The 18288-nt window shown below is 38.7% G+C and overlaps 1 protein-coding gene across 1 annotated transcript in view; it reads right to left on the bottom strand.

Annotated features, from left to right (window-relative positions):
- Window positions 1-593: 593 nt before the first annotated feature.
- cnot3b (CCR4-NOT transcription complex, subunit 3b) overlaps window positions 594-18288 on the bottom strand; it is a 52084-nt gene continuing 34389 nt past the window's right edge. Inside the window, exons 15-19 of the mRNA XM_044137832.1 lie at window positions 7114-7204; window positions 6660-6861; window positions 4341-4473; window positions 4087-4212; window positions 594-3586 (exon numbers count right to left, since the gene is read on the bottom strand). Coding sequence (XP_043993767.1) covers window positions 3488-3586; window positions 4087-4212; window positions 4341-4473; window positions 6660-6861; window positions 7114-7204 — 651 coding nt within the window. The 3' untranslated portion in view covers window positions 594-3487. The remainder of the gene's footprint in view (window positions 3587-4086; window positions 4213-4340; window positions 4474-6659; window positions 6862-7113; window positions 7205-18288) is intronic.

Genomic DNA, 18288 nt, shown 5'->3' with positions numbered 1-18288 from the left:
CCAAAATAAAAGCATGCATACAATGTTTGCATGTATGCCAAAATAAAAGCATGCATACAATGTTTGCATGTATGCCAAAATAAAAGCATGCATACAATGTTTGCATGTATGCCAAAATAAAAGCATGCATACAATGTTTGCATGTATGCCAAAATAAAAGCATGCATACAATGTTTGCATGCTTTGAACAATACAAAGCATGCAAAGAAAGAATCGGAGATGGGTGGGAACTTCTTTTAAACTATTGGAAAGAAGTTTCAATATGCAAAAGAACTGTACTGTAAACTTTTTTCTTTTTTGATTTATTCTCAGCAATAAAAATTTGAACTTTATTCTCAAACCTTTTTTAATTCTGCCATGAAAAGTTTTTTAATTTGTAGCACAGGCATACATGCAAAAGTAGTCATCTATATTTATTCAGTAGGCCTACACATCAGTATTAAAAATCAATAATAAAATAAATGTATGAAATTATTTTAATTTTCTTCCTGCCAACCAATTTTTCCTGGTCACCATGAGAACCTGCAGATGTATTTTTTTTTTCCACTTTCAGCTCAAACATTATTCAGCAGGAAAAAAAAAACAACCACAGATTTCTGAAAAGTAATTCTTTTATTAATATTTTACAATCCTTTTATCATGGTTATGTCATTTACTTTTTCAGCGCCACTTTGCAAGTGTCATTATTCCATGCTGTCTGACGACAACAACAAACGGAAAAAAAATTAACAAAACAAAAAGGAGAGGTTTAAAGAATGAGAGTCTATTCAACACTTTTGACAAGGAGCAGAAAGAGATTCACATTTGGGCTCGACCTCTCGTCCCGCCCACTTGTCAAAAATCAGTAAACAAAAAAAGGTTAAAAGCAGGACTGTCAGTCAAGTGAATACGTGTCGGGTTTGTGTCTCGTCTTTGTGTTTGGCTTAAAAACAACAACAAAAAAACAACCCAAACTCCTGTCAAGAAGTAACTGATCTTTAAAAAGGACACAGAGCTCCATCCTTGGGTTTTCTTTAAAATGATTTTCCTCACTTCTCAAAAAAAAAAAAAAAAGTAATATACAATCTACCACAACAAATACAAAATATAAAGATGGTTTCTCTTTCAGCAGCTGCTCCAAACATTGGAGAATATTTGTTTATTTTATTAAAAAAGAAAAATGCTTTTTGTTTGTTTTTTTTGTGAAATGAAAAGGGCCACTGTTGAGTACGAATACAGGCAAACACTTCCCAAATGAGGCCAAAATTAAAAGTACGAATTGCTGCTGAAAGGTTGCTCGCTTGTTGTTGTGCTGGCTGATACATTTCCTCATAAAATGGTCAATTGAATACTTCCTGAGAAATAAAGGAAATATCTACCTGGCATGAAGAAGAAGAAAAAGAGGAAGGGAGGAGTCTGGCTGAGAGAAAAACAAGAGAGGGACAAAACGAGGAAGTGGTCCAGATGTCCAGGATGGTACATATGCATGTGTGAGTTCATTGTGAATTTAATTGGATCCATGAGAGTGTAAACATGAAGCATAGACCTGCAGGACAGAGGAGAAGTGGGCAGCAGTGCTGGTGTTTGTGCTCTTTGGCACATAGAGGAGGAGGAGGAGGAGGAGGAAGGAAAGGAGGAAGCTGGGCCTGAATGAGCAAAACAAACCTGGCTGCTGGAAGCATCCAACACCTGCAACACTCATCACACCTGCAGCTTTTCATGTTCAAGGATCCTCTCTGTAATCTGGCTAAATCTAGTTATGCTGGCAGTTTTTGTTTTCGCTGTTTGAAATCATCAGAAAGCAGAAAACAAGCTTGTAAGTGTTACCACGGCGATGATAGGTGTTGTTGGGCTCTTCACTCACAAATTTTCCAATTAGGATAAATTACAAATGGCTAAATTTCTCCCAATTCATCAGAAAATCCAGATATGACTGTTTATTACTCAAATTGCTGCTTTAGTAGAATATGCCCTGAATTCTCTGCAGTAACTTAAATAATGTGCTATAAGTGCAAATCCAATCTTTATAAAACATCAAAAGAGCTTCAAGCTCATGGCCAAAACAGGAAAAGAAGTGCTCTGCAAATACAACAGAATTGAATAAGATCTGCGTTACAGAATCTCACAACAAATGCAAGTTCATAAAAAATGTGTAAAAAACAAAATTGCATCTTAGCTTTTCTTTCAAAAGATAAAAACTTGCCTTTACAGTTCTACAGTTCTTAGTTTATGTTCTTAGATGACTTCAAATTTATTTAACTGTGAGATTTTCAAGAAGGAAAACTATTCAGTTGTGTTTTATTTGAAGCACTGTTGTAGATTTGATTAAATATCTTTTCTTTATTTACTTAAATTTTATGTTTTTGCACATACTTTAGTTGCTCTCAACCTCGGTTCCTCGACACACTATATATTTTTTAGGAATTTGTTTGCTTTAAAGGTCGCAGTCAATGAAAAAAGTGTATCCAGGACATTTTTGTCTCGTTGTTTTGGTTCACCTTCTCCTAGCTGGTGCGAATAACAATCCATGTAAACAGATACCGCCAGAGGAAAGAGACCTGAAGTTGGATTCTATTTCTGTGCAGCTGTTTGCAGAGCGTGACATAACGCTGCCCACCAGGTAAGAGTCGGTTACTACCAGCACCTCTCTGGCTGTGTGTCACCCTCCTCCACCACAGGCCTGACGGAAGTAAAAAACAGTGCAGGATAATTTTGGACCTCGCAAAAATGCTCTTTGGGCTTTTATAAAGGAACACAACAGAGTTGAGCGAGGCCCGTGGTGCCACCTACGACAAACAGCCACTGGCGCCGGAGCGGCGGTGGTGTTAACGGAAAGGTGAAGTCAGGTTGTTGAGGCGAGAACAAACACTCGAGGGAGCAGCAGGGTGGAATGACAGGATCATTTTCGGTCTAAATTTAACAATTATGAACCTCTTCAATCATCTGGAGAAGTTTTCAGGGCTTAAAATCATGTTTACTTAAATTGTTTGTGGAAAAAGAGAGAGAAATTGTTTGTTGCTGCGGCATTTGAAGGTTACTTCCCCAATTTCTTGAATAATTGTGTGTATAAAATCTCTTTGGTCCTCATGGGACTGAGAGAACGTAAAGCCAGCATAAGAGCATGAAAAGCACATAATTCTCTGATAACCAAGACTGATTTTATGTCTGGCTGCTAATAAAGGACGCAAATAAAAATAATATGATGGAGGGATGGAGGAGAAGAAAAGGAGGAAGGAGATGACAGGGTGGGAGGAATTGTCTCTGTCAGTGTGAGGATAGTAAGGCGGGTTTGGAGAGTCAGGCGGGAGGAAGGGGGCTTCAAATGTGCATTTGCAAACCTGGCCACGCCCCCTCCCGCACCCCTACGCTGACCCTCCAGTCTCCTTTCCCCCCAGAGAGCTGAGGTCAAATCCAGGAATGTCAGCAGGCGGATCACCCGTCTTCATTCGTTTGTCTGTCTGTCCTCCTCTTACTTTCTCAGCTGTCCGTTTGTCGTTGTCTGTGCATGTCACTGGAGGTCTCGGTCTTCTAGGTACCGGTACTCAAAGGTGAACCCCTCTTTTTTCCGCTGGCCCCACTTCTCATAGTCGAAATAAATGTATGTTCCCTAAAAAAAAAGTAAACATTGGGAAAAATATTAACATCTGGTGTACCCCAGGGAGTGGTCATCAGCCCACTTCCAATCTTTATTTAAATCTTTTCTCTGAATTGAAATCAAACTCAAGACCCACAGCTGTACATAAAACTAGGGATTTTACAAACCTATTTATGCACTAAATTCTGGAAATAAAAATTTCTGAATACTCTGTATACTTTTACATACTTATCCCAACCCCCCCGTTGGGAGTCACAATCACACACAATTAACTAAAATACTACAGACTCTCTCTAAAAATGCTTGCAACTGCCTATTTTCATAGTTTCAACATGAAATATACCTTAATGTGCATTAATGCACAGAATGGAGAGCATTTTAGGACAACCAGAAGATTATTTCTACAGTCAGTCTTCCTTATTTCTGCTCTTGAAGTTCCAGACAATCAGCGCCAAGGACAATAACTGCAGCAACTGGATTTGATTAGCAGGTGATCATAAATCCAAACTGACCTGCTCATACTCATCAGTGATGGTCTTGGGCTCTTCGTGCCTCTGAAACCACATCATGTACTTTGTGTGGAACCTCCATGACTGCTTCTTCAGGGCCTTGGCTGCCAGATACTGGGCCTTAGTGCCCTGCACACAGCGGGGACATGAAGTAAATCAGGAAAGGCTGCTCTGTTCACAGCATTTATCATCACATAATCTGGTTTAATTAGAATTAAAAACTCTTCATTAGAACTGTTACATGAACACAGAATTACCTCCAGGTAGTAAAAGATGAAGAACAACGTTTCCGTGGAAAGCCTCTGGTAAAACTCTACAGTGTCGGAATGAGGTGGTGGCATCTGGTGGTGGAAAGGTGGGGTGGGGCAGGGGTTCCTCATAAGGTACTGCCTGCAACGGTGACACAGACACTTAGTAACAATCACCTCCTCTATAACAGTGTTGACCAGTCCAACTAAGTTTGATGATCTGCAACACATGTTATAAATAAATAGAAATAATTATTGAAAAATCAAAATAGGTGAATTTATTTATTCCATTCAAAAATACTTTCTCACACCACAAAAGAGCTACTTTAGATGTATTTTAATATAATTCTAGCACACTATTGATTTTTATTATTATTTAAAATGATCACATATACAATATTTAAAAACAAACCTATTAATTTTTCTAAGTGTAGCACTCCTGGCCCACATAAAGCATTCATGCATTTTTTAAAGGCGTTCTAACAGCAGCACGTCTTTGCACACAGATTTTAACCATTGTTGAACTGTTTCAGAACATCTACTCATTTTATTCCTTTAATGATTTCACACAGTTCAATTTTTTTCTGTGTTTTTCTTAATCTTCTTTATTTTGGCTTTGTTTCTTGCCAGTTAATTAACTCTAATTAAATGAAACCAGTGGACCAATTCCAACAGAAATTAATTTGAAGGAATATAATGAATAAGAATATAACTAATCCAATTTTTTTTTGTTATAGAGCAGTAGTGGCATACTGTGGGGGGGGGGGGTTAGGATAATATATATACATTTTTAAGATAAACACAATTGAGCTCAAATCAAATCTGAACACTGATTCCACAACCCCAAAGTTTGCTCTCGCTGATTCATTTTAAGCCGCTAAGCAAACAGTGCATTTAAGCAAAGTTCTGTATTTTTAGATCCTGTGTGGCGTGAAAAATAACAATCACCACATCATAATCTTTATAGAGTGGTAGCTCAGAATATCTGACTAATGCGAGCTCTTCAACTCAAGCAGCAGAAATTATGGCTGTGAGCAGAAAAATAAGTGCATGAGATTAGAAGTGAACCAGACTCAAGAAACAGAAACAGACAGAAGCGTTTTTCTGCTGCGACTGTAAAACACAAACAGGTAGTGTTGGAAGAGCTGTCAAGTGTTTGGATTTAAATGTCAATTGTAGATGTGTGGGCTGCAGATGCAGCAGCAGCAAACCGGGTTCTGACTGTGAATCTGTGTGCTTTGTTACAGAGAACATCTGAGCTTCAGAAAATATGAAACGCACTGCTGACAAAGAGTCTCTAAGCTGCTTCATTTGCATAGAAATCGGCTGAATCTTTTAGGAATCATAAGTGTAAAGAGAATTACTTAAAAAAAGATTTTTCATTGGGAGATTAAAGACCAATATGTGCACATGTAGAATGCCAGTTAACAATGAATTTGAACAATTATTAAAATTTTCTTTCTAAAAATACAAAAAAACAGAAAACAAATGCAAAATATAGACATATAAAAATGTCAATACATTTTTTTTGCCGTATTTAAAAGAGTATAAGTGTATTAATTTGTGTTTTTCATTCAAGCCTAGTAAATTATTGAGTGATGTTTGGTTACCTTTAGGTTTGGTTTATTGTTAAGGAAAGCAAGTGAAGGCAGATTTATTTGTTTACTTGGTCTTGACTTGTGCTTTCACTGTATAAATAATTAAAAAAGTATCTGTATCTTTAAAATATTTAAGATTCATGACAACTTTTCTAACAGATTTTCAGAAACCTTCACACACCTTTAGAATAGACAAAAAAGAAATCTTGTTAATCCAGAACTGGATTTTATCTCATCTTAAGTGTATTAAGATATTTGCACTAAACCAAAAATACTTGATAGGAATGTGCTTGCAGTGTTTACATCCCATTTCCATTTAGTATTATCTTGATTCTCATTCAGACCAGTTATATCTTACATATATGATGTATTAATTATTATTTTTCACATCTAGATATAATCAACGTCAATTCTTTTAATAAAAAACTAAATAAATTTTAAATAAAACACTTAAAAGGATGCTTTCAGAAGCTCAAAGCGTCGTGAGTTGAACTATGAAAATGGCAATGAGTGACTGTAGATAACTTTTAGCAGAGTCAAATTTTACAGTATGTACAGATCAGAGGAAATTACTGTAAATCATCAACTCTCAAAGTGGGGCCCAAAATGGAGGAGCACTGAGAGCAACAAGTCCCATAGTTAGCGTCTCCATCCTGTACCCAAACATTTGATCCCTCTTACCTGTATTTTCTTTAATAAAACGGTAAGAACTGTGAGAAGTTTACTGCACCTGATTCTCTCTGAGTCGGACGGGTGGGGCATGTGCGTCCACACCGCCTCCTGCATGGCCTGTTGGTAGAGCTGGTCTTTGGAAAGGGGAACTGGCCCCAGTGGACAGACGCCCAGTGAGGGGAGGATGCTGACCTCTGACAGGGAGGACTGAGGTGCTGACGGGGGCCCCGAGGTGGCTGTAGTGCTGCTTGGGAAGATGTCTGAGAGGACACAGGAAAAATGAGGGAATGGAAGTAAAGTGGGGGGAGGGAAGAGATGATGCAGCAGAAGAGAGACAACAAGAAACAAAGTTGAGTCAGGGATGATTATATCAGCTGCAGCCTTTGTTCAGAAGCGGCTGAGAGTGGGAAGGGAGATGACATTTAGTTCCATTAAATCTGCTGCGTTTCTATTTCTGCTCTGTGGTAACCCCTCGGTCCTCTCGCTGCAGCACATGTTGGTGTGAATCCTACCTGAAGTAAGGTGCAGGGAGGACACATCTCCCTCAATCCCTGAGCTGGGCGCTGCTCGCTCGGCCATGGACCTGCTCAGAGGCTCCTGGGGCTGATGAGGACAGACAAGGACACTCATGGGAAAACAGATTCTCCTGGATGTGTGCGCAGAGTTGTTGTATCGTTCTGGGCGGAGGAACGCCAGTTCCCGCTTCACTGATCAGGTTGCCAAGGAAATATGTTAGATTTTACTTCATGGACTGTTTTGTGTTTTTTTTAACTCCCTTTCTTTCCCTCCCCTGGGTTCAGGGGATTATTTCAACACAACAAAATAAAAGTGACCCAGATTTTGAAATCTTTAATATTGCAAAGTATTGCTTTTTTTTGTTGTTAACCAAATTAGAAATGAAAAATTGCACCCACAGTAGCAACAGGCTATGACCACAAAACATGCACTTATTATCAGCTCCCCTCCTCCATACTTCACAGTTTGTTCCAAAATTCCCAAAAGTTCATTTGCATAAAACCTTGCAAGCCTGAAATTGTCCCGTCATTATTTCGTTATAACAAAGCTCTCTCCTTGCAACATTTGTATCTACCTGTCTTTATCAATTTTATTGACTTTACATGCTAACTGAGGCGTGTTGAATCTGAAACTGAAATTTGGGGTCTTCACAATTTGAATTTTTTTTTTCCAATTTTAACTCCTGAGAAGATTGGCAACTGGTTGTTTTTCTCAGTGCAGAAAATTTAACAAAAGACTTGTTTGAAAACATTTTTTAACCACCCTTCTCTTATTGATGAGTTATTGCTGATATTTTTCTTGATTGACATTGTGCTCAACCAGTAAACTGAAAACTTGTGCAGTTAGAGGTGGAAACGATGAGGGTGATCAATTAACAATCTGCATTATTGGTACCCATCTGCTACTTTCTCTCTTGAACATGTTCCCCTTATTTTTCAAACATCATATTGCCATTTTGGCTTGAAGTTATTTAAAAAAACAATAACAGTGAAAACTAGAAAATTCCTGAAGAAATTTAACTGGGGCCTGCCAAAGTGTGCCCGTCGGTTTGGACCCAGCGTTCTGATGCTAAGAATTAGCATCAATGCTAAAGAAAGCTGCAATGTAATCAATAGCATGTGGAGAATCACAAGAATGTTAAGTAAGCTGGACATGCAACATTCAGTATGATAAAGTAAGTGTATTAGCTAAAATGAGCAAATATGCTAATGTAAGCATAAATACTTTCAGTAGCATGTGGGGTATCATTAGAATGTTTACTGTCATTTACTTACTCCATTAAGTATACTAAACATGGCTAATAAGTCTGAAAAATAGAAAATAGCTTATTTAAGCTAAAAGGCTAATGCTAATGAACTGCCTTGCTGCGCAAGGCAGTTCCCTAACCTTCGATAAACAGATAATGCAGAATGATATCACTGCACCGCCTCTGGCGGTGCACTGTCCAGAGGGGCATTTTGAGGCTTTTATTTTGAAATTTGCAGTAAGCTTCATATTAAATGCCCACACTAATCCAATGTGTAAGAGTGCTTTGGATAAACCAGTCACATAAAGCCAAAAAGAGCAATTACATGATGTAAAAATTCCCAAGGCTTTTATTTTGAAATAATTGTTAAGCTTCATTTTAAAGGGTCAAAGTCATCCCATGTGTAACAGTCATTGGATTAAATCAGTCATATAACGCTCAAAAAAGCAATGACCTGATGTAAAAATTTTCAAGGGCTTTTATTTTGAAATTTTCAGTAAGCTTCATTTCAAAGGGCTAGACTCATCCCATGTGTAACAGTGACAGGGTTAAATGAGTTATATACAGCCCATAGCAGCAAGTTGTTCTAAAGGCCAGCTCAGTCCTCCTCTGTTTTAACTGAACTACTAGTTAGAACTACAGTGATGCGTATTTGTAGTCCTCAGCAGCTCTCCCTGCTCTGGGTTCCGTTGCCATGGTAAATAATCCTCTCTGCCAGCTGTGAGTGAGACATCCAGGGGAGACAATTCTCTGTTTGAGCCAGCCAGTTTGACTAAAAAAGCATTGCAAAAAACTGTTTCCTGCTCGGGAACCGTAATACATATTCGAAAACCGCTTGAAGCATATAAGAGGGCTATTTGTCGCCTCACATAGTCCCGCTTATTCATATCTCTACCTCACTCACAGTATTAACAGCGATGAGATAAAAAAGTGTGTGCCAAGGTCTGAAATTTTTCAGAAATACATGGAAGTGAATCAGTGAGATCTGTCTGCTACCCTGGCGCATGACTTTGCTCTGAAGCACCTGGAGAGAAAACTGTAAGCGCTTAGATAATTTTTGAAAACATTTGACCGAGCAGGCACGCGTATCAATGTCATGACCAAGTTTGATACCAATCATGCAATATTTGTGAGCGTGAGGGCGAGTAAAAAATGATTTGGGGTCAAAATGTCGCCTGACTCTCACTCTAGCGGAGCTGCCTTCACACTCTGATTTTTCCAAAAATCAAAAACTTTGGGTCGCTTAGAAAGAAGTTGTGGACAAACCATAATACATATTGACGTGCTTTCTTCACTTTAAAAGAGATCACGGACGTATCTACAAAATGAAGTTTGAATGGCGTTTCTACATAAAGTTATGACGACACAGAAAATCCTCAAAAATAGGGTATTTTCAGGATTTACTGGTTGCCTCATCCCCTTGACGACGAGAGATGCACCTGGTGAGCTCGTTAGTGATTTTGGGGTCGTTTTTTGCTTTTTACGTCGCCATGGTAACTCCAAATCCCACCAAAAGTAATAGCACACCTCACGGGATCGAGCCGCACGTTTTGATACCACTTTTGTGGCTGGGCTCGCAGCGGTACGAGCCGCATTAACGGTGACGGAAGAATAAGTTAAGAACTAGAAAATTCCTGAAGAAATTTAACTGGGGCCTGCCAAAGTGTGCCCGTCGGTTTGGACCCAGCGTTCTGATGCTAAGAATTAGCATCAATGCTAAGCTTAAAAACTTCCAAAGAACCATGTGGAGAATCACAAGAATGTTGACTAACATGGACATGCACGATTAAGCATGATAATCAGCTCACTAGCATGTTGTTTATACTTGACTTACACCATTAAGTATACTAAACATGGGTAATAAGTCCAAAAAATAGCTAATAGCTTATTTAGGCTAAAAGGCTAATGCTAATGAACTGCCTTGCTGCGCAAGGCAGTTCCCTAACCTGAGAGAAACAGATAATGCAGAATCATATTTTTGCACCGCCTGCGGCGGTGCCCTGACCCTAAATCATATTAAGGCTTTTATTTTGAAATTTGCAGAAAAATTCATTATAAATGCCCACACTAATACAATGTGTAAGAGTGCTTTGGATAAACCAGTCATATAAAGCCAAAAAGAGCAAATACATGATGTAAAAATTGCCAAGGCTTTTATTTTGAAATTTGTGTTAAGCTTCATTGGAATGGCCAAACTCATCCCTTGTGTAACAGTGATTGTGTTGAATCGGTTCTATAATGCTCAAAACACAAGTAGTTCTAAAGGCCAGCTCAGTCCTCCTCTGTAGTAACTGACAGTTCCGCCATGTTGTAGTTCTGACCTTCAGTCTCTGTAGTTCTAAAGAGCAGCTCAACTGTCATGAGAATGAAACACACAGGGAGAGATGGAATCCTAATAGTTTGAAGCAGTTAGTTTTTCTGATCAAAGCAGGCCAAACATATCTTTACCTAAGTGTTGCCAATAGCATGTAGGGTATCATTTGAATGTTTTCTGTAATTGACTTACTCCATTCAGTATATTTAAAATGACTAATAAGTAAGTAAAATAGCTAATAGTTTATTTAAGGTAAAAGTCTTATCTTAATGATCTGCCTTGCTGCGCAAGGCAGATCCCTAACCTGAGAGAAGAATATAAAGCATTCTAATATTATTGCATCGCCTTACGGCGATGCATTAACCTGAGGGTCATATTCAGGCTTTTATTTTGAAATTTGCAGTAAGCTTCATATTAAATGCCCACACTAATCCAGTGTGTAAGAGTGCTTTGGATAAACCAATCACGTCAAGCAAAAATGAGCAAATATATGATGTAAAAATTGCCAAGGCTTTTATTTTGAAATTTTCAGTAAGCATCATAAGAAATGGTCAAACTCATCCCATGTGTAACAGTGAATGTGTTAAATTGTTTCTATAATGCTCAAAACACAAGTAGTTCTAAAGGCCAGCTCAGTCCTCCTCTGTAGTCACTGACAGTTCCACCATGTTGTAGTTCTAACCTTCAGTCTTTGTAGTTCTAAAGAGCAGCTCAACTGTCATGAGAGTGAAACACACAGGGAGAGATGGAATCCTAATAGTTTGAAGCAGTTAGTTTTTCTGATCAAAGCAGGCCAAACATCTCCTTACCTAAATGCTGCCAATAGCATGTGGGGTATCATTTGAATGTTGTCTGTAACTGACTTACTCAATTCAGTATATTTAAAATGACTAATAAGTAAGAAAAATAGCTAATAGTTTATTTAAGGTAAAAGTCTTATCTTAATTGACTGCCTTGCTGCGCAAGGCAGATCCCTAACCTGAGAGGAGAATATAAAGCATTCTAATATTATTACGCATATACGGGCGATGCATTAACCTGAGGGCAATATGAAGGCTTTTTTTTTGAAAAATAAACATAAGCATCATATTAAATGCCCACACTATGGCGTTTTGGTCGTCCTATTTATTATCATTAGGTCAAAGGTTAATGCCATTGCATCATTAGAATGTTTTCTGTAATTGATTTACTCCATTCAGTATATTTAAAATGACTAATAAGTAAGAAAAATAGCTAATAGTTTATTTAAGATAAGACTAATGGAGTGTTAGTTAGAACTACAGATATGGTGTTCTGATTGTCCTATTTAATATCATTAGGTCAAAGGTTAATGGTTATTGCACTGGTTTGCGCAAGCCAGTGCCATAACCTGAGAGGAAAAGATAATATAGGCAGAGATTTTTGCACTCACCTGACAGAGATATTGGGGCTTTTATTGGGAAATTTCCATTAAGCTTTATTTAAAAATTACACATAATCCTGTGTGTAACAATGGTTTGTTAAAATCTGTTATAAAATGCCCAAAACACAAGTAGTTATAAAGGCCAGCTCATTCCAGAGTGTCCTCCCATAAATCAGCTGCTCTGGCCTCATGTGTTCCGTTGCTATGGTAATGGATCAGCTGCTAACTGTCAGTGTGTGAGACAGAAAGGGGGGAAAAATTCTATCTTTGTGAGACACCCAGCCAATTAATATGGAAAAAGCACTAACAAACCTTTGCCGTTCAGGAACCGTAATACATATTCAAAAACCGTTTAGAAGCGTAAGAGGGCTATTTGTCTTCTCCGATAGTACAGAATTCATATTTTTACCTCATTCACAGTAATTGCAGTGATGAGACAAAAAATTGTGCAGAAACTTTTCAGAAATACATGGAAGTGAATCAGGGAGAGCGTCAGTTACCCTGTCCCATAATTTCACTCTGAAGCACCTTGACAGAAAACCGTAAATGCTAGAGAAATATCGAACACATTTTACCGGAGCAGGCATGCGTATCAATGTCATGACCGAGTTTGATACCAATCGGGCGATATTTGTGGGCGTGACGGCGATTTCAAAATCGCTTTGGGTTCAGAAATCCTCTTAAATTCTCACTCTAAAAAAGCGGCAGTTGGTTTCAGTTATGCTCTGCGTTTCGTCAGTTGGCAATTTTGCTCGTTGTTCGCTTTACTTATCCATCGTACGTCCGATTCCTTATAAAAATAATAGCACACATGCCGGGATCGGGCCGCACGTTTTGATACCATTTTTGTGGGTGGGCTCGCAGCGGTGCGAGCCGCATTCCGGGTGACGGAAGAATAAGTAAAGAACTAGAAAATTCCTGAAGAAATTTAACTGGGGCCTGCCAAAGTGTGCCCGTCGGTTTGGACCCAGCGTTCTGATGCTAAGAATTTGCATCAATGCTAAAGAAAGCTGCAATGTAATCAATAGCATGTGGAGAATCACAAGAATGTTAAGTAAGCTGGACATGCAACATTCAGTATGATAAAGCAAGTGCATTAGCTAAAATGAGCAAATATGCTAATATAAGCATAAATACTTTCAGTAGCATGTGGGGTATCATTAGAATGTTTACTGTCATTTACTTACTCCATTAAGTATACTAAACATGGCTAATAAGTCTGAAAAATAGAAAATAGCTTATTTAAGCTAAAAGGTTATCGTTAATGAACTGCCTTGCTGCGCAAGGCAGTTCCCTAACCTCGGATAAACAGATAATGCAGAATGATATCACTGCACCGCCTTGGGCGATGCACTGTCCAGAGGGGCATTTTGAGGCTTTTATTTTGAAATTTGCAGTAAGCTTCATATTAAATGCCCACACTAATCCAAATGTAAGAGTGCTTTGGATAAACCAGTCACATAAAGCCAAAAAGAGCAATTACATGATGTAAAAATTCCCAAGGCTTTTATTTTGAAATTTTTTAAGCTTCATTTGAAAGGGTCAAAGTCATCCCATGTGTAACAGTCATTGGATTAAATCAGTCATATAACGCTCAAAAAGCAATGATGACCTGTAAAAATTTTCAAGGGCTTTTATTTTGAAATTTTCAGTAAGCTTCATTTCAAAGGGCTAGACTCATCCCATGTGTAACAGTGACAGGGTTAAATTAGTTATATACAGCCCATAGCAGCAAGTTTTTCTAAAGGCCATCTCAGTCCTCCTCTGTTTTAACTGAACTAGTAGTTCGAACTACAGTGATGCGTATTTGAAGTCCTCAGCAGCTCTCCCTGCTCTGGGTTCCGTTGCCATGGTAAATAATCCTCTCTGCCAGCTGTGAGTGAGACATCCAGGGGGAGACAATTCTCTGTTTGAGCCAGCCAGTTTGACTAAAAAAGCATGGCAAAAACTGTTTGCTCGGGAACCGTAATACATATTCGAAAACCGTTTGAAGCATATGAGAGGGCTATTTGTCGTCTCACATAGTCCCGCCATTCATATCTCTACCTCACTCACAGTATTAACAGCGATGAGATAAAAAAAGTGTGTGCCAAGGTCTGAAATTTATCAGAAATACATGGAAGTGAATCAGTGAGATCTGTCTGCTACCCTGGCGCATGACTTTGCTCTGAAGCACCTGGAGAGAAAACTGTAAGCGCTAGATAATTTTTGAAAACATTTGACCGGAGCAGGCAGCGATCAATGTCATGACCAAGTTTGATACCAATCATGCAATATTTGTGAGCGTGAGGGCGAAGTTAAAAAATGATTTGGGGTCAAATTTCACTCTGACTCTCACTCTAGCGGAGCGGCCTTCACACTCTGATTTTTCCAAAAATCAAAAACTTTGGGTCGCTTAGAAAGAAGTTGTGGACAAACCATAATACATATTGACGTGCTGTCTTCACTTTAAAAGAGATCACGGACGTATCTACAAAATGAAGTTTGAATGGCGTCTCTACATAAGGTTATGATTTACACAGAAAATCCTCAAAAATAGGGTATTTTCAGGATTTACTGGTTGCCTCGTCCCCTTTTAGACTTGCACCTGGTGAGCTCAAGTTAGTGATTTTGGGGTGTTTTTGCTTTTACGTCGCCATGGTAACTCCAAATCCCACCAAAAGTAATAGCTCCCTTCCCGGGAACGAGCCGCACGTTTTGATACCACTTTTGTGGGTGGGCTCGCAGCGGTACGAGCCGCATTAACGGTAACGGAAGAATAATAAATACGTACTAGAAAATTCCTGAAGAAATTTAACTGGGGCCTGCCAAAGTGTGCCCGTCGGTTTGGACCCAGCGTTCTGATGCTAACAATTTGCATCAATGCTAAAGAAAGCTGCAATGTAATCAATACAATCACAAGAATGTTAAGTAAACTGGACATGCACCATTCAGTATGATAAAGTAAGTGTATTAGCTAAAATGAGCAAAAATGCTAATGTTAGCATGAATGCTGTCAGTAGCATGTGGGACATTATTAGAATGTTCTCTGTAATTTACTTAATTCCTTCAGAATACTAACTATGGCAGATAAGTAAGAAAAATACGTTATAGCTTATTTAAGCTAAAAGGTGCTTAATGAACTTCCTTGCTGTGCAAGGCAGCTCCTAACCTGAGAGAACCAGATAATGCAGAATGATATCATTGCACACGCCTGCTGCTGAGTGCGCACTATTCAGAAGGGCATATTGAGGCTTTTATTTTGAAATTTGCAGTAAGCATCATAAGAAATGGTCAAACTCATCCCATCCCATGTAACAGTGAATGTGTTAAATCGTTTCTATAATGCTCAAAACACAAGTAGTTCTAAAGGCCAGCTCAGTCCTCCTCTGTAGTAACTGACAGTTCCACCATGTTGTAGTTCTAACCTTCAGTCTTTGTAGTTCTAAACAGCAGCTCAACTGTCATGTGAGTGAAACACACAGGGAGAGAGATTCCTAACTGTTTGAAGCAGTTACTTTTTCTGATCAAAGCAGGCCAAACATATCTTTACCTAAGTGTTGCCAATAGCATGTGGGGTATCATTAGAATGTTTTCTGTAATTGATTTACTCCATTCAGTATATTTAAAATGACTAATAAGTAAGTAAAATAGCTAATAGTTTATTTAAGGTAAAAGTCTTATCTTAATGATCTGCCTTGCTGTGCAAGGCAGATCCCTAACCTGAGAGAAGAATATAAAGCATTCTAATATTATTGCATCGCCTTACGGCGATGCATTAACCTGAGGGCAATATGAAGGCTTTTATTTTGAAAAATAAACATAAGCTTCATATTAAATGCTCACACTAATCCAATGCCTAACAGTGTTTGGGTTAAATTCCTTATTTACTGGCCTAAACAGCCAGTAGTTCTAAATGGAAGCTCTGTTTTAACTGAGTGTCAGTTAGAACTACAGATATGGTGTTCTGATAGTCCTATTTAATATCATTAGGTCAAAGGTTACGTTATTGCACTGGTTGCTGCGCAAGCCAGTGCCATAACCTGAGAGGAAAAGATAATATAGGCAGATTTTTTTTCAGCGCCTTTACGGCACTCACCTGACAGAGATATTGGGGCTTTTATTGGGAAATTTCAATTAAGCTTTATTTAAAAATTACACACTAATCATTTGTGTAAGAATGGTTTGTTAAAATCAGTTATAAAATGCCCAAAACACAAGTAGTTCTGAAGGCCAGCTCATTCCAGAGTGTCCTCCCATAAATCAGCTGCTCTGGCCTCATGTGTTCCGTTGCTATGGTAATGGATCAGCTGCTTACTGTCATATGTGTGTGAGACAGAAAGGGGGGAAAAAAATTCTATCTTTGTGAGACACCCAGCCAATTAATATGGAAAAAGCATTCCGAACAAACCTTTGCCGTTCAGGAACCGTAATACATATTTGAAAACCGTTTGAAGCGTATGAGAGGGCTATTTGTCGCTCCGATAGTACCGCAATTCATATTTTTACCTCATTCACAGTAATTGCAGTGATGAGACAAAAAATAGTGTGTGCAGGGCTCAGAAAATTTTCAGAAATACATGGAAGTGAATCTGGGAGAGCGTCAGTTACCCTGTCCCATGATTTCACTCTGAAGCACCTTGACAGAAAACCGTAAATGCTAGATCAAAGCAGGCCAAACATATCTTTACCTAAGTGTTGCCAATAGCATTTGGGGTATCATTTGAATGTTTTCTGTAATTGATTTACTCAATTCAGTATATTTAAAATGACTAAGTAAGAAAAATAGCTAATAGTTTATTCAAGGTAAAAGTCTTATCTTAATGAACTGCCTTGCTGCGCAAGGCAGATCCCTAACCTGAGAGAAGAATATAAAGCATTCTAATATTATTGCATCGCCTTACGGCGATGCATTAACCTGAGGGCAATATGAAGGCTTTTATTTTGAAAAATAAACATAAGCTTCATATTAAATGCTCACACTAATCCAATGCCTAACAGTGTTTGGGTTAAATTCCTTATTTACTGGCCTAAACAGCCAGTAGTTCTAAATGGAAGCTCTGTTTTAACTGAGTGTTAGTTAGAACTACAGATATGGTGTTCTGATAGTCCTATTTATTATCATTAGGTCAAAGGTTAATGCCATTGCACTGGCTTGCTGCGCAAGCCAGTGCCATAACCTGAGAGGAAAAGATAATATAGGCAGAGATTTTTGCAGCGCCTTACGGCGCTGCACTCACCTGACAGAGATATTGGGGCTTTTATTGGGAAATTTCCATTAAGCTTTATTTAAAAATTACACATTAATCCTGTGTGTAACAATGGTTTGTTAAAATCAGTTATAAAATGCCCAAAACACAAGTAGTTCTAAAGGCCAGCTCATTCCAGAGTGTCCTCCCATAAATCAGCTGCTCTGGCCCCATGTGTTCCGTTGCTATGGTAATGGATCAGCTGCTAACTGTCATGTCTGTGTGAGACAGAAAGAGGGGAAAAAAATTCTATCTTTGTGAGACACCCAGCCAATTAATATGGAAAAAGCACTCCAAACAAACCTTTGCCGTTCAGGAACCGTAATACATATTTGAAAACCGTTTGAAGCGTATAAGAGGGCTATTTGTCTTCTCCGATAGTACCGCAATTCATATTTTTACCTCATTCACAGTAATTGCAGTGATGAGACAAAAAATTGTGCAGAAACTTTTCAGAAATACATGGAAGTGAATCAGGGAGAGCGTCAGTTACCCTGTCCCATAATTTCACTCTGAAGCACCTTGACAGAAAACCGTAAATGCTAGAGAAATATCGAACACATTTTACCGGAGCAGGCATGCGTATCAATGTCATGACCGAGTTTGATACCAATCGGGCGATATTTGTGGGCGTGTGGCGATTTCAAAATCGCTTTGGGGTCAAAAATCTGCTTAAATTCTCACTCTAAAAAGCGGCAGTTGGTGTCAGTTATGCTCTGCGTTTGACAGTTGGAAATTTTGCTCGTTTTTAAGCTTTTTACGTCGCCATCGTAAGTCCGATTCCTTATAAAATAATAGCTCAATGCGGGATCGAGCCGACACGTTTTGATACCACTTTTGTGGGTGGGCTGCTTGGCCAGTGCGAGCCACGCATTCGGATAACGGAAGAATAAATAAATACTAGAAAATTCCTGAAGAAATTTAACTGGGGCCTGCCAAAGTGTGCCCGTCGGTTTGGACCCAGCGTTCTGATGCTAACAA

Source organism: Gambusia affinis, linkage group LG14 (genome assembly GCF_019740435.1).
Source record: "Gambusia affinis linkage group LG14, SWU_Gaff_1.0, whole genome shotgun sequence".
Lineage (NCBI taxonomy): Eukaryota > Metazoa > Chordata > Actinopteri > Cyprinodontiformes > Poeciliidae > Gambusia > Gambusia affinis.
The sequence above is the reverse complement of the archived record's forward strand: the minus strand, read 5'-3'. Positions and strand labels throughout refer to the sequence as shown.